Below are 23164 nucleotides of genomic sequence, written 5' to 3'. Positions count from 1 at the left end.
ACATTTGTTGAAATAATAAAATACATTTTAAATCAAGAACTATGCGACCAAAATCTTCATCTTGACCATCTTTCAGTATGTGACAGGCTTTACTCCTGCTGCAGCAGGTTATTGGTACCATGAAGTTCGGAGGTTTGATGCCCTGTCTGAGTGATTTCTGGAGTTAATCACTCTCTTACTTGGAATAAAATATGTGCATGTAATTATGCAACTATTTAGCACTTATAATCTTGACCTTTTTTGTGATGGAACAAAGAGTCAGGGAGCGACCTGAGGTCAGGTGGCGCTAGAGAAATGATCAGAGGGTCAGTAACATGGCAATGAATCCTCCTCTAAAGGTCATAAATACACATTTTAAACATTAGAAAGTTGTAGATATTTTGCTGTGGTCCAATGAACACAAGCACACACACATATTTACATCACTACTACTTTTTATTTGGCAAACAGCTTGAGATAGTCTCTCTTTTTCAGTGTACAGTATATATATACTATAATAAACCAACACATTCTGCTTGATAACCATTTTTTTCTCATTTTTACATATTACAGCTTACAAATATAGCTGATCTTTTTGACAAAATTACAGATTGTGTTTGACACCTAAATTAGTATGCTATATAAAAATCCACACATCTTACATTCATGATTAGAAAAAGTAGGCTATATGAAATCAGGAAAAGAAAAGAAAAAAAAACACCACAGTACGCAATTTCAAACAAATCCAATCAGGAGGAGGGAAGTCAAGGTTTCACAAACGGAGTATTATGGGCTGTCACTCTGAATCCAATGTTAAGTCATCTGAGAGGAATTTGCTGCTATTCCAAAATCATCAGTACAGAGAAGATATCAAGGAACAACAACAATACTGTCACATAAGAAGAAGAATGGTTAAATCTCCGTACTCAGTCCAAAGTTAGAAACTAATACCTTGCCATGGATTACAATGGATCGTTGATAGAAACTAAACTTTGCATTGCAAACTGTACATATTACTTCATACCTCACAATCTCTCTCTTCTCTCACTAGTGCTGTCTTAAGCTTCAGTCCGAGGATTATGTAAATGCTTCCGAGCTTTCCTTTCATGCCTTGCTATCTCGGCGTGAGACATCTGCTTAAATTGGACATCTTTCTCACATCTGTAAGACAAAGTTGAACAGAACTGCATGAGGGAGCTGCCATTTGGATATCGGGAGAGCAACTAAACGGTGATAAAATCCGGCACTGCGAACGCCTCGTTGACAGGCAAACGTTTTTTTTGTCGTTTTTTTTTTCTTTAATCTCGTTGATGTGTGCAATAATTGAATCAGCACAGAGCAGCTTTTGTACCATGACGATGGACTGGAAAGTTGCTGTCTTAAAAATACAGCTGGCCTGTCTTTGCTTCGCTGACGGGCTGCTGGGAAACCCGACTCTGACCAGCGAAGTTCTGTTTTTATACACAGTATTGCTGAATATTGAGCGTTGCATTCGGTTTACTGAGAAGTTACTGTTTGACTTGCTACTTTTTTTTTCTCGTGTAGGATACATGACCATTGGCATCACATCGTATCAAAAACCCAGATGAGTCATGCTTTACGCAAACCAGTGCCTAGAAATTATCTTTTTTTTTTCTTTTTGTACTGTAGATAACAAGATAATCTTTCCAGACGTCTGGATTATTACATGACAACGTTTGCAAGCATTGATCTAATCATAACATCTAAATAGAAAACAAGACCAGATTATTCTAAAACTCATCTTTGAACACTTGTTCACAAAAAGAAAAAGAAAACAGGGATGCATTATGTTGAATCCAAAGCCCACAAATGTTTTTTTTTTTTTTTTTCCTGGGTTATTTTTCCCCGTTACCTGACTTTCATCTTTACGAGCAATGCACCAGAACTGTGTTGGACTTCGACATGGAGCTGGAAGGGACTTTGATATGTAAACACTGCGGCAAACGCCAGATGTAAGTCAACACACTCAAAATACAAGAATCAGTAACTGCGGAATGTAAAGGATCAAACAGAGGAGTCACCATTTTAAAAGATAAACCGTCATCATGATAAATAAATACTCTATTTGACTTTAACCTAAAATATTTTTTGTATATTGCCATAATATATTCTAATATATTCAGAATTTGATAAAGATTTCACTATATGTTTTGGTTTGTGCTGTTGTTCTAAATAATTACATATCATATATACCTGTGGAATGTATGCTGTTATTCGGCTGAGTACTTAAATTCCACCTTAAACGTGAGGTTTTCTGAGGAGCTGTCAGGAGGCTCGATGAGGGACAGATCAGTAATGCACACACACACACGCGCGCGCACACACACACTCCCTTTCTTCTCCTTAATGAACACTTAGATCTGCTGGAATGACTTAGAAACTTAATATGCGTGAGCACACGTGTCCTTCATAGAAAAAGGGGGAATCACAGCTAACAGGTGCAGGAATGTAAAGGTTTCATCGCCGCACAGCAATACAGTGGCCTAAACGCAGCGATATTATCAGCTAATTCACTCATGGGAAAGTGTCGAAGTACTTATCGACACAGTGTAAGTATGCAAAATTTACCCGAATGACAGTGTAAAAACACAATGTGAGTGCAAAGAGTCAAAGATATTGTTCATACTTACATTGTGCCATTACATCTTTCTACGTACTCGACAATGTACACTGGCAGCATTTTTAGTGCTCACGCAGTATTCGTGAGTACTATAAGCACTTACCCATAGCTTAACACACAGATGAACACGCTGCAGTGAGGGTGACATGTTAAAGTGTGAGAGGAGAACATGGAGGTGAATGGCGCTGAATGAGCTGACGGGGTCAAACGGCGGTGAAACAGGGAGTTCTGGGCGGTCCGGTAGAACTTTTCCCCAGAGAGATGCTGTCGGTCCATGTTTGGAGAACATTTCCTGCGGCTCTCATCTCTCCTCCTCACACCACTTCCCACATTTCCAGTGCTTCACCTGTAAGAATGTCCTTATCGGATACAAAAATCAAAACAGTCGCTATTTCCTCCTTCCTTTTTTGCTTCCGTACAGTTTTGCATTGAAAAATATGTTGTTGTTTTTTTTTAAATCCTCATTTCTTTTTTTTAAACTCTAGACGTCTTTTTTGCGGATCCAGAACTCGTCTCCATCTGTAGCTACATGTGTTGGGCATCCATTATGTCCAAGTATTTGGCCTCAATGATATGAGGAAGCACGTTGTTCCTGGACACAGAGCAGACAGAGTTTACGTCAGAGGTTACTTGTTAGGCCAGAAATGAGAGAGAAAACATAAGAAGAAGAATAAAGCGTCGTCAAAATGTCCGATCGTATCAGACATGATTTATCACTTTCCTCTCAGTAGTACCAGTGAACAAGAGAGCAAATCAGCGATACAGTTGTAGCTGATGTACAAGAATATGAGTGTCCATACTCAGGGCTGTCGACAGACTTGCTGGGGCCCGGGGACAAGAGACCATCATAGGGCCCCCCCCAGCATGTTTAGAGTTTATAACAATGACAGATTTATGTAAATTTCCCGCTTCAGGGCACGTATGTAGCGTAGCCTTAAGTGCGCCAGAGTGGGGTCAAACCATTCTCTGCTAAGGGTAGGGATGTATATATATATATTTGAAATATTTAATATGTTAAAGTTTTTAGGTATATGTTGATTAGAAAATAATATTTAATTCTTCAGGCAATGATTTAATTAAAAAGAAATATGTGAATGTAAAGTAAAATAAATTAAGGGTCATTCAGGGGCCCCTATGGTCCTGAGGCCCGGGACAACATACCCGGTTGCCCCCCCCCTGTCGACGGGCTTGTCCATACTACAGATCAGGGTGGGAAAATGCTGCATATGCTGTACATCAACTACAAAATGACGCTCAACACTCAAAACATTAACACTAAATCATTTCTGTTTTTAATGCAGCAAAATTACAAATGCAGCAGCGCAAGAAAGCATGAATTCAAAATGTTCCCTTCTGCATTAAAGCTGCTCCATTTCTGTATTAATGCAATGGATGAAATGACTGAGCGAACGTTAGAGGTGGAGCTCAGAGAGACTCTGCAGTTCCCTTCAGAGCATTTTAACGTCTTCCGGCTCGTTGTTAGCGAACACATGTGCCATGACAGCTTCATAAGTTGCCCTCAAGTGCCCCGAAAACATCCATTAATGCTGGTTTAAATGACAAAAAATAGCACAACGTTCGCCTTAAAGAGCAGTTGTGGGGTTTGTAAACCTGGGCCCTATTTCTACATATTTTGGGGTCTAGATGAGGTTTTGGAATTGGTCCAGTAGATCGCCTCGAGCCAGCAGGCAGGAAACAGGCTGCAGTGGCTGCAGCGTAATCCTCGGGGGCGACTGCGCCCGTCAAAGTACGTCCACTAAAAGTGTTTGTGTTTGCCACTGAAAGGCTCAGACTGCTACTGTAAGTGTCTGGAAACATTATGGAAAGGATCTCTACAGAGACAGCGCGATCCTGTTTGTTTAAACACAAACAGCTGCTGTATAGCTCTGCTAAAAGCCTCCAGACTCCACTGACACACACACAAATTTAACCTTGCTGAACGCAGGAGTTGTTGGTCTGCTGCTTTGTTTGTCCTGTTGTGTCACTTTGGTGTTTCAACACAGTAGTTAAAAACCTTTGCAGCCTGTTATGTGGCGGCCAGCTGAGGCGATCTGCTGGACCCACATATGGAAACACAAGGACTTAACTTTTAACAAGTGTTAAAGAGTTCTGGAGAAGAAGAGCTGGGGTGAGCTCATGAGTGGGATCTTATAGTTCAGGTTTTTAATCAGGCTTGTGCACTGCTGGATATGCTCTGAATGAATGAATGTAATGGATCATTAATATTGGTTCTCTTATGGTAATGAACCGCGAACAGTGTGTCTCAGTAAACTGAGAAAATTCTAACGCTTTAAGAAGTGCTGGATAAAAAGTTCACTGACTTTATTTAAAGTTTAACAGTTTTCTAGAACAAGCGACATTATTTGACTGACGATGTGGTGATGCAGAGAGCGTGCATGGAAACGACTCTGTGAATTGAAATCATACGTAATGCACCACACACATCTGCCTGGTTTCACTCATCACGTTTGCATCTCGACCGACCTGCCAGATGTTTCCAAAAACATCATTATGTTATAAATCTAATATTTCATGACATTCAATACATTAAAAATGCAATTAAGAACTCCACTCCATCCCCCAGCAGGATGATGTTCGGAGAGATTTGTGATTTTGACAACAGTAAGTGTGCAGACTTCACTGCAGCTGAACCAGGGTTTCATCCTGAGGCAGATTCGGGTCAGACGCGGCTCTCGTTACCTGCGTGCTGCTAAATGTCATCACGGTTTAAAGCACTTGAGAAAAATCATTTTCGGAGACAAAATCGCTGCAGTCGTACCTGATTGGAATTAGCAGGATCATGAGCAGAGGGAAGATCATCTTCATGTACGGTATCGGGTACATGCCAAACGTACACAGTACCAGCAGCTGCATCATCTGCAGGAAGGTGAAGTAGTGGATCTTTCTCTGGGGCACTTTGCGGATGTAGTGGGTAGGCGGGTAAGACGTCTGCGGGAGGTGAGAGGATCAGGACAGATTAAAATACAATCTGCCCCGAGGTTCTTTTCCTCGCTGTCCTCAGGTCTCCTGCAGTCTTAAAGAGATGACTCAGGGAAGTGGACGGCCCACACACCTCTCAGAAATAACATTTCGTTTCCAGCGGATGCCTTCTTGTGAAGTATTTATACATGCTTATATGGAAACTTACCTGTCTCTGCAACAAAAGCAAACCCTAACTGACCTGGTGTCAGGTATGAATCAGTAAATGACCTGATTTCTCTGCTGACACATCTGTGTCACAATTACTATCAGCAATCGTTCTGTAAATCTGTCTAATAAACAAAATAAACTTCATGTCAGAAAACTGAAGCTTCATGTTAAGGCTGAGATTGTGATCATGTGATCCACCTGATGAGTTGGAAAAGATTTAAAAAACATACAACCCTGATTTCAAAAACAGTTGTGACGCTGTTTAAATCATGAATAAATCAGAATGTTTTTTTCTGACATCTACTCAACTGAAACAAGCACAAAGTCAATAAATTTAATGTTTGACCTCATCGGCTTCATTGATTTTTGTAAATATCTGCTTATTCTGAATCTGATGCAGCAACATGTTTCAAACAAGTTGGGCCAGGAGCAACAAAAGACTGGGAAAGATGTGGAACGCTCCAAAAACACCTGTTTGGATCATTCCACAGGTAAACAGGCTGATTGGTGACAGGTGATAGTATCATGATTGGGTATGAAAGGGGCGTCCTGGAAAGGCTCAGTCACTCACAAGCGAGGTTCACCACTTGAACACATGATTGGATGAAGGAGATTAATACCTGGACTCAGGAACACTCTGCTACGCTTTACAGAGCTCAGACTTTGTTGGAATCAGGTTTGTAAAAGTGAGATACTCAATGATTCTTAAGAATAAAGAATACAAAATTGACATTTCAGGGCTACTTTTCTTTGACTGATGTTGACCTTCATGTTGAATATTGTTATGTTTAGCGATTTCTCTGCAGAAATCGGTGAAATAAAAAATGTCTCTTGGCTGAAAAAGATGGATGGACCTTTTCCCTGCAGTGTTAAACCTGATCACAGTGTCTGCGGTTAACTCATGTTCCATTACAGGATTTCTGCTGACTGAGGTTAAAGATCCTCTCAGACGTGTTTTAAAAAACACTAAAAATTCCCTTCTTAGACTGGATTAGATTAATTTGGCTTTTCCAGAAAAACGCTCAACAACAACAAAAAAATCTCCTTCTCCAAATCCCAAATCTGTGAATATGCAAATGTTTGTCTCCAGCTTCACTGTAGAGCCCACTGTTAGTGTTTGTGCACCCTGAGAAGCTACCTGAAGCCTGAACAGGGTCCAGACACTAAGTGCAGACTAGTTAAAATACATGTTTTACTTACAGTTGTAAGCTGCGTACCTGACCACGACTGACGGCCACGTTAACCTGAGATTCAAGGTGAGCACAGAGAAACTTCCCCCCTTCAGCACACAACACATCATCGCCTGCATCCCTCAGCACAGCGAAGCTCAAACACGAGTGACAGCCAGAAAGACACATGTTTGAGGGGTTTTCTGAACAGTTACCTCCCGCTGCCATTTGGAGGCGCTAGCGTGTGACGTTAGCAAGTACAGTTAAGAGGAAAATGGCAAGTCCTGCTTCCAGTAGGAAGGTTAAATCGGACACACAGAGACGAGACTCAAGAAAAGAGATTGTAGATGTGATTTTTTCGGGAAAGCATTTTGCAAACATTTGATTGGATTTGATTTTGGCGACTCAGCTGCAGAGTAATAAATAAAAATGTTAGTGTGTTAGAGAGCGTCTTCATGCGGCTGCTGTAATAATGTTCATTCACCGGCTGATCTGTCTTAATTCACTAAACCCACCTGCCTGCTGTTCTGAGGGGATTAAAACAAACAAAAAATTAGATTTGCAAATATTATGTGACTCAGGTGTGGTCCTCCAGCAGCGGGCACCCTGTCAACCTTTTGATCTGCAGAGTCCTGCGATCGACATATGGTCACACACACACACACACACACACTCACTCACCTGCTCCTTGAGGAGGAGAGCCATGCGGTCGCACATCTGGTTTCCGTCGATGGAGGTGAGGGCGATGTAGAGGAAGAGGCCGTACAGGACGGGTTTGGGGATCCACTGCAGCGGGAGGGGCAGCAGCAGCACCGACACGCCGATGAAGATGTTGGCAGTCAGAGACGTCAGCCGGGTCTCCTTCACCTGGACGATACTGAGGAGACACGCACACACACACACACACACACACAATAACGCACGCTGATGAATGCTGACTGGAAAGCACACAATTGGTTCACACAATGCAACAGACCAGGATTTTCTTATCAGTGTTGCTGCACATTTTCCATTTGAGAAATTCTTAGTTTTGCAGGCAAATTTCCAGAGTTTGAGGGAAAACCTTGGACTGTGGTGAACGCACTGAGTTTTGTGCAAACAGTGTTCAACAGGACTTGTTTAACCTGAATAAATACAGAGGGAACGCAATGAAAAACCTCCTTCGCTTGCTCTGACGTCTTCTGAGTGGAGAGTTCTGAGCTCTTATGGCCGTAAGGCTGCTCCTGCTCTTTGCATATCTACATTTTCTACAACTAAACATACACATTTGTCTGTTTTAGCATCCTTTGACAATCACATGGCTTTAAAATGGCTTTTTGTGATTGGTCGGCGTCACCTAAGCTGACCAAAGGGCGCATGTTTGAAGACAATGCTTCTTTTTTCAGGCTTAAAACTAAAGGACAGGCTTCTTTTCAGGTTGTGGCTCCTAAACCTTTTGACCTTAGACCTGCAGACACTGCAGACACTTTCATTAAGCTGCTCAAAATCCACCTGTTTACACCTGCGATCATCACTCTGTATTTTAGCTCTTTCTGCATCTGTATTTTTTAGTCTGGAGCACTTTATGAGGCTCTGCTCTTGAAGGCCCACTTACTTTCTCTGCTTTAAGTAACCACTTAAGATAATTTTCAGAGACAATCAGATTTGGAATCTGGAATATTAATTTCCAGACATTTACATACTTTGAAGAGCTCTGAACTGCATACTTTTCTGCGACCAATATCTCTAATTAGAGTCTTATAGAAGATTGTCCTCCATGCCCCACTTATCACACTTGACTACTTAACGAATCCTGAATATATGCTAACTGCAACTTTCTGTGTGGCCTTAATCCTCTCATCTCTTAAAAACTCCCTCACCTCTTCCACCTGGAGAGAAAATGCTTAGTTACATAGTAATCATGCAATCAGGCGAGAGCAGGATACAGTAGCCCGCAACACAAAATTACAGTCACGGCATGTTCTGCAGACGACCTTTAATTGAGCGCCTGATTAGCGGCGGCGACGAGAGGGCGGGTAACTCACGTCTCATAGAGGTGCCCCCCCTCCACCCGCTGCTCCACGAAAGCCAGCTGGCGCACATGGAGGGTGGAGTGGGGGAAGGCGGCGTGCATCCAGGGCAACCCCAGCACCGACATCAGTATGTTAATGAGCCCGGAGAGCATCAGGTCCCAGTGGTACGCCGTGCCCTTCAGCAACCTGAGGAGCAACACAGCAACTGTTAGGCCCAGTCGACAACACACACACACACACACAGAGGCACAAAGAAAATCTGCATACAGTAATATTTAGAAGTGAGCACACATGTGACACACAAACACAAAGGCCATCGCTCTCCTACGGTCAGCGGTGCCCTTCAACGCAATACACGCGTGTGCTCCCACGGTTCCTCTCGTTCGACGTTCCACGCGCGTGCGGTTCACCCTCCCGCGTTTTCATACGAAGGGAAACATGAATCAATATGTCACAGACGATGACATCATGAGCGCAGCGTGGCATTACGGTAACTTTCCAGAAAAGGATGACTGCGACCTTTATGATGCCACACACACACACACGTGAAGTGTGTCTTCACTGCTTGTACACCCGCCTGTGTGTGTGTGTGTGTGTGTGTGTGTGTGTCTTTTGGGGGGAGAGTCACCCTAAAGCTGTGTGTGAAGGTGAGTCGACAGCAAACGTTCTGTGATCATGCTGATCACCTGACCTGCGTCCTGCTGACGTGCCCTTGAGCAGGACAGTGAAACCAGCACGCTGTCAATCAGCCTTAATTATTAAAGATTTTAATTTAACTAATTATTGATGATATTTAAATTAAAATCAACAGCTGCTCATCATAAAATGCAGCCATGATCATGTTTCAACAGGGACAGTTTCTACTGATGTAATTGCAGGATGGTGAAGGATTAACTGTCCTGACTTTAAGGTGACAGCTCAGTAAAGACTCCACAGTTTTGCATGTTGATCCACTATTATGGTCTGTCGCAGGTCAAGGGACACACAATGATTAGACTGTGCAGTTTTATAAAGCATGAAAAAATGTCTCGTGAAGAAACAAATAATACTGATGCTCAATGTTAATTATCGGATTAAAGATTTTCAGTGTGTGTTTATTTGCATAATGATGACGGAAATAGTAAATAAATCATGTCAGAAAACAAAGAAAGATGCAACAAAGACCTGTGCAGGTGGAGAAAAGGTGCAAATGGTTCAATAAACAGCTTATTTATAGACAAAAAAAAGGCATGAAGCAAATAAAGGAAAGCGCCAGATAAAAGACTGAAAAGCAGGAACAGAAATAGACAGAATAGAACTAACATCTTCCAGCTTCTGGCCTTCAGTCAGTGACACATGGGAGAGTAAATACTATCACAACAGCGTAATTCATAAAACAACATGAACAGAGTTAAACAGATCACTTCTCTTTTTTACGCTATAGCAGCCCGTTTTGCCTTCCAGTGACATTTAGATCCAATTAATTTCTGCCCAACAAATGCAGATGATAAGGGTTGAAACTCCATCATTCTAGATTTTCACTGCAGGGCTGCTTGACGGCTGACGGTCCAATGCAGATTCACAGGAGCGGGGTGAAAGCTCAACATCGTGTTTTGGCTCTGAGGCTTCTTCAGAGCTCCCTGACTGTGACAATTTGACTCAGATGTCAAGTTTCTGGCTCAGTTAATCTTCCCTCCCTAACAGACCGGCAAATATCTGGTTTCAGCAGATCCCAAAGTGGGGTCAGTGGATCCCCAACGGTCCTTGGTGGCTTTTTGATGGGTCATAGAAAGAGTTTAAGCCTGTTAATGCAGAAGAATTAGCATGAACACACTAGTATTACTTGTGTGGACAGTTTTGTAAATGTGAGTCAAGTCGTATATAAGATGGAAATCCCTCTACCTGTTCTCTGGCGCGTTGGTCAGCGAGACGACAATGTTCTGGTCGATGAAGATGAGGAGGGCCAGGAGGAAGCCCAGGCCCATGGCGCTAACGACGTTCATTGCCGACAGCCGCTCAAACGGAGCCACGTTGAAGACGGGCCGGTCGTGAACTTTAAAGACTGGAACTGTTGGAGGAAGAAGAAAAGTTACAACTAGAGCTGAGAGAACGAATCAATCAGTTTTCAGACCAAAAATAAATGTAAAATTTGGACAAAACAGCGGCGCGATGACACCACTTTTGTTTCTGGGAAATTGAAATCTACATTTTCTTTGAACTATTTCCTGACATTTTATGGAGAAAGCCAAACATTGATTAAGTGAGAGAATCACCTGCAGATGAATCCATAATGAAACTGATCCTCGGCTGCAGCCAAATAACAACTCTGAGTCTAATTGAACAGTGAGGCTTTACTGTCTTTCCTCTGTGTTCTTACTTTGTTAGATTACTGTATCTTAGGACACGACCGACTTGATTACATCTCCATAATAGCTCAGTTGTAAACATCACTTCCTTTCATGGACTCTAAACGATGATAGAAACACAAATTTGGGAGGAATTTTCTCCAAAATTCACCATCAGTGCTTGAAGAACTCATCAGATCCCATCTTCACAAACATAACTGTCTCTCAAACTGTTATGATGACTCACATTTTCACACCACCGATTGTTTCTAAGAGGCTGGATTTCCTCTTTTTTGCAAACGCTGGGTGTCTCATTTAGGACTGTATCCCCTCAAATGCTGCAGAATTAAGTGCAGCTGGTTAAATTTAGGAAGAAATGACAATACAATAATGGGTCTATTATCTTATGACTTATTGTCCCTGGAGGTAAAGGAACAGAAAATTGGCCGGGCACTTAAATTTAAATTCACTTGAGGGTTTGGCGCTCGTCTCTGTGTTTCTGTGTCGACCCCTGGAGAACAGCTGCTGCCTTGGCAACAATGAATGGAGATTCAAAATGATGCTAAACAATAGAGGATAAAAACTGAGAGCCTCCAATGTGTTTTGGCCTGTGTCTTGATTAAGGAACATAAAACAACAATAAAGGCACCAAATAAGGGAGGTCTCGCAGTCAGTCAGCCTGGAAACAGGACAGGAAACAGGCTATAAGTTTGAGCCTTTCAGTCCGGAGTCCAAAACACTAAATATTCCCCAAACAGCCACAAAAAGACGAGCGACCATTAACCGCTGCTTTACAATGACTTCCCCTCATGTTTCAGATTTAATGAAACCTCACCAAACAAATGCAGTGGTTTCATTCAGAATAGGCTATTTGCATTTTTTAACCATATTTTTTCTACGTTTGCCCTCGTCAACAGCACGGACACACAACTGCTAATCACTTCTTCATTCATTAAAAAGCTGTGAGGAAACAAACATGCCCGTGCATGTGGTGCACGGCTACCACGTGGGAGGAGATATTTTGGGCGGCGAGGTTCCTGAGATTAATGTTCTGTACGTTCCTACGTGGAAAATGACGGGCTAGCGAAGAGCGGCAGACAGCTGTAGCGTTTCCAATGTTTGCATCTGCAGGAAATTCTCCTGGTTGAATCGCCATCAGTACAAAAGATCCTCCTACTGTTATAATACAATATCATTACAATTACTGCAATTCAGTTTGGGGTGAATTTGGCAAGTTTGGTGTGGAATTTTGTTCCAAATTACAACAACAAAGCATTTTTAACTTGCTAGAGCTCTGATTCGCTCCTCTGACTGAACTCCATATCGTAGCATTTAGAAAGATCCATCAAACTAAAGAAAAAACATGGTTTGTCATTAATAGCTGCGATAATTAAAGCTGATGTCAATGACATAAATCTACAGCATCATTAAATTATTCAGGACTCGTGCTTCTATGTTGAGAAATATTGAGGATATCGTTAAATGAATATTGCGAAATGGTAGTTCAGGTTGGGAAGAACACATCTGCAGCTCACATCTCTGCCTGGAATATGAAGGTCATTAGTCATATAGTCTGATTATTACTCTCACTATTAACATTTTATTGAGTTTCTGTTTAGCACTACTTTAACTTAGAAATAATGCCAAAAAATCCACAACAAAACATCTATAATGTTTGCATTTTTATCATGTAAAATCAAAGAATCTAAAATATCCAAATGACAGTTTAATGGACAGGTTTACCACTAACCTCACCGCAGCCCTGGTCAAAAACATCTTTCTCATTAAAAATGATTTTATCATAAAATGCAGTCAGGAACACATTTCAAAGAGGACTGTTGTAATTCTAGGATGATGAAGGACCAAACTGTCTTGACATTTAGGTCACAATTAAGTGACGAGTAAAGACTCTTTGATCTGATTCCATCTGTGGTGAAAACAGAAACAGTGGTTTGTTGCAGATCAACAGACACGTAATGATCAGACTGAACAGTTTTACACAGCATGAAAAACACTCCTGAAGCAAAAACAGATACTGACGCTCAATGTCACTGAAAAGGTAGGAGCCGATGAAGGAGAACAGTAACACTGAGATCGGCAGAGCGCAGTCCGACAGCACCTCCCTCACTTTGGCATGCAGGAACGGACTGAAAGAGAAGGAGAGGCAAATAATAAAGGGATACAATTACTGTGGACAAGACAAGGACAATGGCTGCAATCCTGACACTGCTTAAGTACCTTTTGCTTACACAATTGAATCCAGCTTTGAGGCTGATTTGATTACTGGGAGCAATCAGAAGTAGAATATTAATGCTTATTACATCTCAGGCTGGGACAGAAGCTTCGACAGAAAAGGGAGCTCCGTAAGAGCCCGTCTGGAAAGTTCCTGCAAGCTCTGTCACTCCTGACAATCTTTAGAGTCAGGGGCCAACTCAGCAGTATTCGCCCCGCCGGCAGCGCTCCCACCCAAACACAATTTAAACTTCTCCAGTGATTTATCTTAAGAGTGCTGCAGCGCTGCAGTGCTGCACATACCTTCTTTTGAACTGGTACAGGGTGTAGCCCATCCATAATGTCCCGAGCATCAGCAGGAGGCAGAGGACGGGCCTCTCTCGAGTGCACTGGATGAAGGATTCAGGGAGGGCGTTGAGTGCCAACCCAGCCGCCACCTCACTCCTGTTCCCCCCATGCAGGACTCGGCCCTGAGGGAAGTCCTCTATGCTACTGTTAGCCAGCGTCGGGGAGTGGTAGTACCTGTGAAAGACTGAAATCACATCGCAGTGTTTAGTCAATTTGAGGACGACTGAAACCAACAAGGACGTGAAACCCCACACATACTGCATGCAGATTGTTAGCCATGCTAGCAGGTGTTGGCTATATCAGTCAAATATGTCATAAAATATTAGAAAGACTGCCATGAAATTTGGTTCAGACTTGATGAATCCTAGTGAGTTTGGTGGCCAGTGTGGTTCCCAAACACCTACATGCCCGTCTTCTGGGTTAGAGCTAATTAGCAGTGTTAGCTAAGATAGTGAACATTATAGCTGCCGAACATTAGCATATTAGTGTCATCATTGTGAGAATGCTGTCATGCTGATGTTAGCATTTAGCTGTGCATTAATGCAGCTGCAGAAATCTGAACAGTCACACTGTAAAAAAGTGAAACCTAATGAGGAGGAAATGTCTTAAATCAAAGCTAAATGTGCTTGTTTTCTTGTCTGATAAGATGCATCTTCTTACCAGCCAGTTTCAATGTTTCACTTGTGTCATGCTTTTTTCCCTTAATTATCTTAATAAGATCGCTTTTTACTGAGTTTTTTATTACTGGTTCTCAGTAACTTTATGTTTGACACTAGAATATCCAGAATCATAAACTGTCAGGATTTCTCTGTATCCTGACAAATGTGCTTGTTGCTTTTCAGTCACTATATTTCAGATAACTGTGGGTTCTTTGAGACTAGATATTTTTACTTGTTTTACAATACTTGGTAAGCTAAATTTTCCTGTTCTGTTGCTTATTTTGAGTAATATATTCCCAATTTTACTGTTTTTTTCTTGTTTTTTAGGGCTATTTTTTTGCAGAAGGACACATATTGAGTACTGAGTAAAAACAGCACACTGAATGATGGTTTGCCTTGTTGTTTTGCTCTCCACAACACACACAAACAGCCTTAAAAATGGTTTGTGTTGTTTATGCTGCAATCAGCACCCAAACACAGATAAAATACTAAATTTAGGTGAAATATGGGTTGAGGAGACCTGGGTGACAAGGACTGTAAAGTCTGCAGGGAGAGCTGAAGGCGTAAAAGTGAGATAAACCTCAGCTGAGCTGTGCCTCTGCGCTGAAACCTGATCAACTGGATCATAAAAGAAAAATCACCGAAACTACACCGCACTGGTTTGCTTACCATTTTTTTGATATTTGGCTCAGAAACAGTTAATATGTTTAAAATCATCTGAATGAGAATGACGGGATCAAAGGTCAAACAAATCCTTAAACACAACACACTGTACAGATCAACCCGGCATTCATAGTGTGTGCCTGTCCCTTCAGCGGCATCGTGTTGAAGGCTGGTGTGTTAAACCCTGCAACGCTTTTACAGCTATTTTGAATAAGAAGAACGACACAGCCTCGCTTATAATAGAATAATAGAAACGCTTTCTATCATCACTGTCATTGACGAGGCTGTGATGGACCTGTGTGCTGCTCCCTCTGCAGGCCTTTTCATCAAACCACGAGAAAGTGATGCAGCAAGCAAAGTTGTACAGGAGACTGGATGCACACCCCGAAATGCATTCATTCATGTTACCGCAAAATATTTTGGATGAAAAGTGTCAAGGAAATGGCATAGGTTAATGTTATGGTAATGGCATATGAGCTCCGAGCGTATTTTACAAATGGCTTCTGAAAATTGAACTACTGCACCGGCAATCTCCAAAACAGGACAACATCGCATTGAAAATAAATTACATTCTGCTATCGTCATCTCATTTTTTGGAAATTAAATTGTGTAGAATATTTATGATACAGTAAAATGCAGTAAAGGCAGGGGTGGTGCAATACGGCTGCAGGCTGCGCTCAAAATCTGGATTGATTAATTTAGTACACAGTATCTCTGTCAGCCTCTCGGTCTGCTGACCCACCACAGGGACAGAGGAGCTAATGCATTTTTCTGTCTTTCCCACCTCTAAACTATCCAAAAGGCTCTGCTCCTTCCCCTTGGCCAATTTACTATAAGTTGTTAGTAAATACTGGAAAATTCTACCTGCAATCACAATAATATTCAAAAAGATGGCTTGTTCTTTAATAAGCTAGTTTTCAAGAGACCCATCTGTATGAGTGCATTCATCTGCAGAGGGACAATAACAGTGGAAAGAACTATTTGACAGTTTTTAATTTAATGGACTAAATGACTAACTGAAGAGATCTTATGACAATCAGCCAACAAAGGATTCCACAGTCGAGGACAGCCATATTAATTAATGAGCTGCACACTTAAATTATAATCTGCAAAATTTAGCAGTAATACAGTGTCGTTTCGGATTCTTTGGGGGATTTGACAACGTCTTGTCTCTGTGTAATTGGCTGTGCGCAGACAGGGCTGGTGGTGGATCTGACAGCAGGTATGGTGCTAGCTTTAGCATCCCCTCTGATTAGCCAGGGCTGACGACGAGGTCTTGATTTGCGCCGCCACAATGACAGCGGCGTGGCGGGAAGAGGCGTCGGTGAAAGCAACGCGAGACTGTGATGTAAAGAAGAAAAGAGACACGTGCGTCAGGAACTCACTTTTGACCGTGCCTTTCACCGCGTCTACCACGAACGCAATGGAAATGAAGAGGGCGATGACCTCCTCCGTCGACCTGGAAAAACACAGAAACATGACAGAAGTGACAGTCAAGGCTGTTGTAGTGGAGTGCATGAAGAAGTAAAGTGTCACAAAACTGATTTATTGTGCTTACCTGCAAAGTTGGTGGAAAAAAATATCAATAACGAGGGAAATAATTGATGACTACAGAAAGAACAATGTAAATAAAATTGAAAAAGCAAACATGAGTTACCATTATTCGTTTTTTAATCTAATCTAATCTCTAAACCTGCAGGCAGTAACGCCAGGGTCCAAAAACCCAATCTAACCTGGACTTGCAGAGTTTAGCTAAAACAAAACACAAAGCTACAGACTAATATGTCAAATTAGAGTTTGCATGAAATGTTTTTAAATCAGAAAATTAATCTGCATCATTGATTGAAGACGTAAACACGTCATATAAATGTAAAAATGAAAATTCATTGAAGAGAATGATTTTCCCGGTTTGAGTATATTTACCTTTTCGTTTAGCTGAGAGAGGGCAGAGCATGAAAGAGAACTAAATATCTGTTGGTTTTGGCTGAAAAGGGAACCAGAAGCGAAGATCTAAAGCTCTGGATGTGTGGGAACATGGAGGAGAGCTGCTGCACAGAATGGACTCTGCTTCCTGTAAAAACCGTCTGTTGTACAAAACAGACCTTCCCGTCGAGTGCCAGCGATTCTGCTGCAGACGCCGGCGTGACCGCCCAATTTAAAACATTTTTCTGCTCGACGGAGGAGGAAGCGCAGCAGCAGATAAAAGCAAATGTAAGCGTTGCTTCAATAAATTGGATTTTTACCGACATGAAAACAATTAAAGGGAGTTCAGCTGAAAAGTGTGACTGTGCGAGAAATACCTTTTGAAGAGCTTCATGAGCAGGCTGACATTGAAGATCCCTCCCAGGATGAGGAAGAGGCAGTTCCACAGGCCGATGCAGGCGTAGAAAGCCGGGAAGTCCAGGTTGTAGTCGTCACAGATTCCTCGGATCACTGCGAGGTCGCACGTGCACACAAGCACACCGTCAAAAACAGATCATCAAACTTCATCGGCCAACCAGTGTGCTGCAATCACTGCTAAGATCTTGTTGATTGACAGCAGTAAACACGTCGCCCCCCCTCCACACTGACAAACTCATATGTCTCCTGAGCTGTAAAGTGCTTTTACTGTATAGAAAGAAGAGTAAGAAATTTTCACGTTCTGTCAAATTCAATCAGTCGGGCCTGAGAAATTCTTTGTGACAAGCAAACAACCAAACAAACGAGCCTACAGAATGAAATAAAAAAACCAACAATCAATCAATCGAGTTTATTCGTCACGTGTGATCGCATCAGGTACAATCACAGTGAAGTGTAATGCTGTTGTAAATGGCCTCATTTAGGATCCACGCGGTCTGAGGGTAGAAGCTCTCGCTCAGCCTCTCGGTGTCGGCCTGGTGTTTCCGGCGTCTTCCTCCAGACCGCGGCAGGGAGAAAAGGCTGTTATCCGGCTGGTTGGGATCCCTAATCATTCCATTAGCCTTATTCCTGCAGCGACTGGTGTGAATATCCTTTGGGCCTATTGAAGGTTCAGCCAAACGAGCCACTCTTCGCAGGGCCTTCCGGTCCTGTTCGGTGCTGTTCCTGCACCAGGCAGTGATGCTCCCGTCAGGATGCTCTCGATGGTGCGGGGGTAGAAACTGATCACTATTTGAAGGGATGCGTGGAATTTCCTCAGGCGTTTCAGGTGAAACTGCCTTACCTTTCTCACCACTGAGTCAGTGTGCATCGTCCAGGTCACAGCGGTGTGGACACCTTCTCCACCGAGGAACCGTTGATATTAAGGGGGGCGCAGTTCCTTCTTCCAGAAGTCCACAATCAGCTCCTTAGTCTTGCTGACCTTCAGGAGTAGGTTTCTGTCGTGGCACCAGCAGGGGGCTCAAAATGCAGACCAGGGGCGCTGTGGTATTTTGGATGAGGGTGGAGGAGGTGTGTCCACCCAATCACACCACCTGGGGTCTACCTGTCCGGAAGTCACGGATCCACATGGACAGTGAGATGTTTAATCCCAGGTCCTTGAGCTTTGTGACGTCCTCGTGGGAACTAACCCTGATGGATGACACTCTCCTTCATCCATACCCAATCATGATACTATCACCTGTTACCAATCGACCTGTTTACCTGTGGAATGATCCAAACAGGTGTTTTTGGAGTGTTCCACATCTTTCCCAGTCTTTTGTCTGTCCCAACTTGTTTGAAATGTGTTGCTGCATCAGATTGAGAATAAGCAGATGTTTACAAAAATCAATGAATCAGTAACTGAGCACTTCATCAGTACAGAGGTGAGGTCCACAGGTGGGCACTCTTCTTGCTCAGATGGCCTCAAAGCAAACATACAGGGTGTTTAGCTCACTTGCTGGAGACACATCAGCGCTTGACAAGGAGGTAGGGGTGGGCTTGTAATCTGTCATAGTTCTTAGACCTTGCCAGACGCTTCTGGGATTGCCCTCCTGGCATTGTAGCTCCACTTTCTCCTCGTATTCCCCTTCTGCCTCCTTTACTGCTCTTCTTCTACATTGCGGGCTGCTGCTTTATAATTGGTTTGTTTTCAGACTGCAGCTGTGAGTTGCAGGCTGTAGTGAGTCTGTTTCTGGCACCCTGGATGGTTCTGGAATCCATGGTTTCTGGTTGTAGGGTGATTTAACCGTAGTTTTGGATACATTTGCTTCTGTTGTTTTACACATTAAACCCACCACAGTATCAGTGAATCCACTGCGGTGTACTGGAACCGGCTCCAGACCGGGTCATGTGCTGCAGGCTGCAGGACGGCCTCTGATTGGCCTGACCACTTCCTGACACCTCATGTCACTTGAGGCACACATTGCAGTTTTATTCACATACTTTGCCCTTAGCAAGATGGCCTCATGGTCTGTTCTGCGGCCATTTTTAAATGACGTGTGGCTCGAGAGTGTTTATCATTAAAGGGTTAACGCACTTCATCCAAACATGCAAAGGACAAAGGAATTGTTGAAACCAAAACAACTCAGTTGTAATCTTGAGCAGATTTGTGCGCAGATGAGTTACAACTTTACAAACAAGCCATTGTTCTGCTCAGACAGGCCGCTGGAAATGCAGCATAATTATCCCCAAGAGGATGAGCTTAACACAATTCTAACCCATTTACTTCAAAGATCATCACGCCACACACCCAACAAACAGCTTTGATATTAAAGCTACATCTTGACTTCGGAGCTGCTGCTGTTCCTCACCAGTGACCCGTTCTGCAGCTTCCAGCCGTCAAGATCGTTTAAATTCCAACCAACAAAACGCCGCTGCTGGGAGAAACCATACAACAGTTTACATGCTGTTTTCTCTCGGAACGGAATAAAAGTTACGTGTTCGTGTATGTGGCGAGCGAGTTTCCCCCTGAAACCAATCATTACGTAACATCAGCGCAGGAAAAAAAAAAGTTATTTTCCTCATTCCTGAAAAACACAAGTTTTTGGAGAGATGTGCTTTCTGCTTGACTGCACCAGGAACACTCATCCGGGGCATATGTGTGAACAAACAGCTAAATTACTCCAACAGTGGTGCTTTCTGGTCAAAGAGAGAGCAGATGAGGACGCAGGAGTTTCTAGCTGCTGTCGTACACGGTCGGGTGCCTCCTTCCCTTGATTTTTGACGTAATCTTCTTAGCACTCCACCCACCCCCAGCCTCCTTTTCAAATCTGCCGCTGGCAGAAGCTGTAAAGATAAGTGCATTTTGCCTGAGCTGAGCTGAATGAAAGAGGGGAAACCTACCGCTGATGAAGATGGCGAGGGGAGCTGTGGTTAGAGGGATGACTAGAGGAGAGCCGGCGAACAACGAGTAGATGACCCCGCCGATGCTTTGGCCGATGATGGTCTTCCGAACATCTGGACAGGGAGGACGCACGCAGAGAAAACTCAGGAGGGAGGACTGATGTGCGTTAATTAATGAGCGTGAATGTCTGCTAGGTTCGTCTGAACTGAAGCAGAAGTAAATTTCCAATTAATTTTTCAAACAATGCTAATATGATGCAGAACCCTGCACCAATTTTAAAGCACCACTCATCAGTATTTTTAAGAATGTCTTGATTACTTGTGCTGTGAAAGCAGTCTTAGCTTTTGGTTTTATGTCACATTTACTGTATGGTTTGATTGGTTGGGAGGAGGGTCTGCAGAGCGGGGGCATCTGGCTGCTCTGAGGTCAGTGCTGAAAACTGAAAACTGATCTCACAAGTGTCAAATCAGTGCACGTCTTCAAACGCATCTTCAGACTCATTTGCTTTCTTTAGCTTTCTCTGTTTTGTTTGGCAAGTGTTTACTAGCGAATTAGCTTAGCCCAAAAAAAAAAAGAAGGTAGATTCAACATGAATAATACAGTAGGTCTGTTCATGAGGAAACCACTAGTCTAATTTCAACATTATTCTGGATCAATGATGTCATACATTCAATTACTTGTAAAATCTTCAAAGACAGATTAAATTAAATGACATGCTGTACAATAGGGTATGGAATTAGTAGTTTGTCCCGTCTACAACACTCAGTAAGTCTCCAAGAAAGCGTTCACATTCTGCATTCAAGTATCCGCTCGTACCTATCTCGCCACGTGTGCTCTCGTCATTGAGGGAGCCGAAAGCGATGGCGGGGAGGAGGATGGCGATGTAGAGGAAGATGGCTGTGGTCATGTACTTCAGCAGGGTTTTATTACTGCCAACTATACCTGAGGGGAGACAAACACAAACATATGAGTCATACTCGACTCCTAATGGAGCGGGGGAGGTTCAACACTTTAATTTCAAAATGCCAAAAACATGAAGCGAGTTCATCATTCAGCGCCTCCGCCGCACGGACCATCCAGGATGTACAGTGAGGCTTCTCCACTCACTGCCCTCTTCGTCATCTGCTTCGCTATCTCGCCATCCATCATTTCGCGAGAACAGTTGTCGCTTTTATCCACATGATGGATAACTCGTTTTGGAATAAAACACTTTAATTGGGCTCTAATGTGATCACAATGATTTTGGCCCTGTGACTTTCATCAGATGATCATTATCTGATGACACTCACAAGACAGAAATATCTTGATTTTGTTACAGGCCAGTGAATGCGCTCGGAAAGAGAGCAGCCAGCATGAAAGCTGTTCACCTTAAATGTACTTTACTCTGCTCTACTTTGCTCAGTCTTTTATTACAATCAAGGTCAACTGAGTCGATTCATCTGGTTTAATTTAGCAGTGCCAAACCCTTTAAAACAATCAATTGCTTCCTGAAATGCACAAGCTTCTCTGACGGTAACTAAAAAAAAAAAATCCTCTTTTGAAAACGGTCAGGTAACATGTTCTGACCGGGGACAGAAACCCTATCGCACATTTGTTGATAAAGACAATGATTTGATGAGCCAATACAACCACCAGTCTGCCGAGACTGCAATGGAGCATGTGTACGGCAATGTCCTTGTCTGGTGACTCCGGAAATTACAATAACATTGTCCATACGGGAACATGCGAGAGCAGCAAGACATCTGAGACAGTCATTTTAGCTGGAGACGGGCCTAGATGTGACACAGATGCAGCACAGATGTATCTGAGGCAAAAGGTGACAGACAAATGAGGAGCTGCCAGAGGCGCCCCAGTGTGGCATAATAAGGGAGATGATTCACTTTCACTATGAGTCCAGGTCCAGCCTACCATCTGTGAAGTCAGAGGGGTAGAAAGGCAGCCTGCGGCACAAGTCCTCATAAATCCCCCGGCCGGCTTTGAAGAAGTCTTTACACTGTGGACAGAAGGGAAAAGGTTAGATCTCCAACAAGGACACGTGCCTGACAGCAGCTTGCAAATGCAGACACGCCAAAGTGCGCCATCTACAGGCAAGGACAGTAACAGCGGCTGCAAATTTGACAGCTGTGCACCTGCAGCCCTGCAACTGAAGTTCGTCTTTTTATAGATGCTGCTTGTGTTTGGCATTTTACGGTGGAAATCTGATAACTGTAAGGATTCTGTTGGCTGGAGTGTATTCTGCTGAATACAGGAAAAAGTACAGTTTTTGCTCTGAAGGTCTTTACCAGATTTGATTTGCTTCATAGCAAAAGGGTTGGCATGCAGAGGCCAAAAATAACAGAAATCTAACAATGTAGGCTGACTAAATTCTGTCTTTTGGCTCTGAATATCTGAATGGTAAAGTTGAATTGATTTGATTTTGTTGAAAAAAGAGCAATAAATTATACATTAGTTTACAACATTGTACTTACTGCATTGTACTTTATTTATAGAGGTTTGGTTTCAGAAGCGCAGGGAACACAATGAATTCAAAAAGAAATACCATCTTATTTTTGACTCGTGTTTAATTCTAACATTAAAATATAGGTTAAACTAAATGAAGTGGGTAGTACCTTTGTCAGCCCTGATTTAACTCTGCAGGTATTCCTTTTAGGCTACCTGACAGGCAAATCCCAGGGCAAGAAAAGTCTGCAAACACTCATGTCGCTACTGCTCGTTAAGCTCATTGCTCAAGTGCATGGTAATAACTCAAGGAGACTCAGGAGAGTG

General features: G+C 42.8%; 1 protein-coding gene across 3 annotated transcripts in view; it reads right to left on the bottom strand.

Annotated features, from left to right (window-relative positions):
* Positions 1 to 416: 416 nt before the first annotated feature.
* Positions 417 to 23164, bottom strand: part of slc4a11 (solute carrier family 4 member 11) — an 83808-nt gene continuing 61060 nt past the window's right edge. For all 3 annotated transcript variants that reach the window (XM_041953550.1, XM_041953551.1, XM_041953552.1), the window contains 12 exons: positions 22307 to 22391; positions 21215 to 21340; positions 20398 to 20511; positions 17478 to 17610; positions 16563 to 16636; positions 13811 to 14039; positions 13316 to 13422; positions 10833 to 10998; positions 8964 to 9137; positions 7621 to 7816; positions 5400 to 5569; positions 417 to 3212 (listed from right to left, as the gene is read on the bottom strand). In XM_041953550.1, the coding sequence (XP_041809484.1) occupies positions 3146 to 3212; positions 5400 to 5569; positions 7621 to 7816; positions 8964 to 9137; positions 10833 to 10998; positions 13316 to 13422; positions 13811 to 14039; positions 16563 to 16636; positions 17478 to 17610; positions 20398 to 20511; positions 21215 to 21340; positions 22307 to 22391 (1641 nt within the window). In that variant the 3' untranslated portion in view covers positions 417 to 3145. The remainder of the gene's footprint in view (positions 3213 to 5399; positions 5570 to 7620; positions 7817 to 8963; positions 9138 to 10832; positions 10999 to 13315; positions 13423 to 13810; positions 14040 to 16562; positions 16637 to 17477; positions 17611 to 20397; positions 20512 to 21214; positions 21341 to 22306; positions 22392 to 23164) is intronic.

This window comes from Chelmon rostratus, chromosome 15 (genome assembly GCF_017976325.1).
Source record: "Chelmon rostratus isolate fCheRos1 chromosome 15, fCheRos1.pri, whole genome shotgun sequence".
NCBI lineage: Eukaryota > Metazoa > Chordata > Actinopteri > Chaetodontiformes > Chaetodontidae > Chelmon > Chelmon rostratus.
Note: the sequence above shows the minus strand (reverse complement) of the source record. Positions and strands in the feature narration are given on the sequence as shown.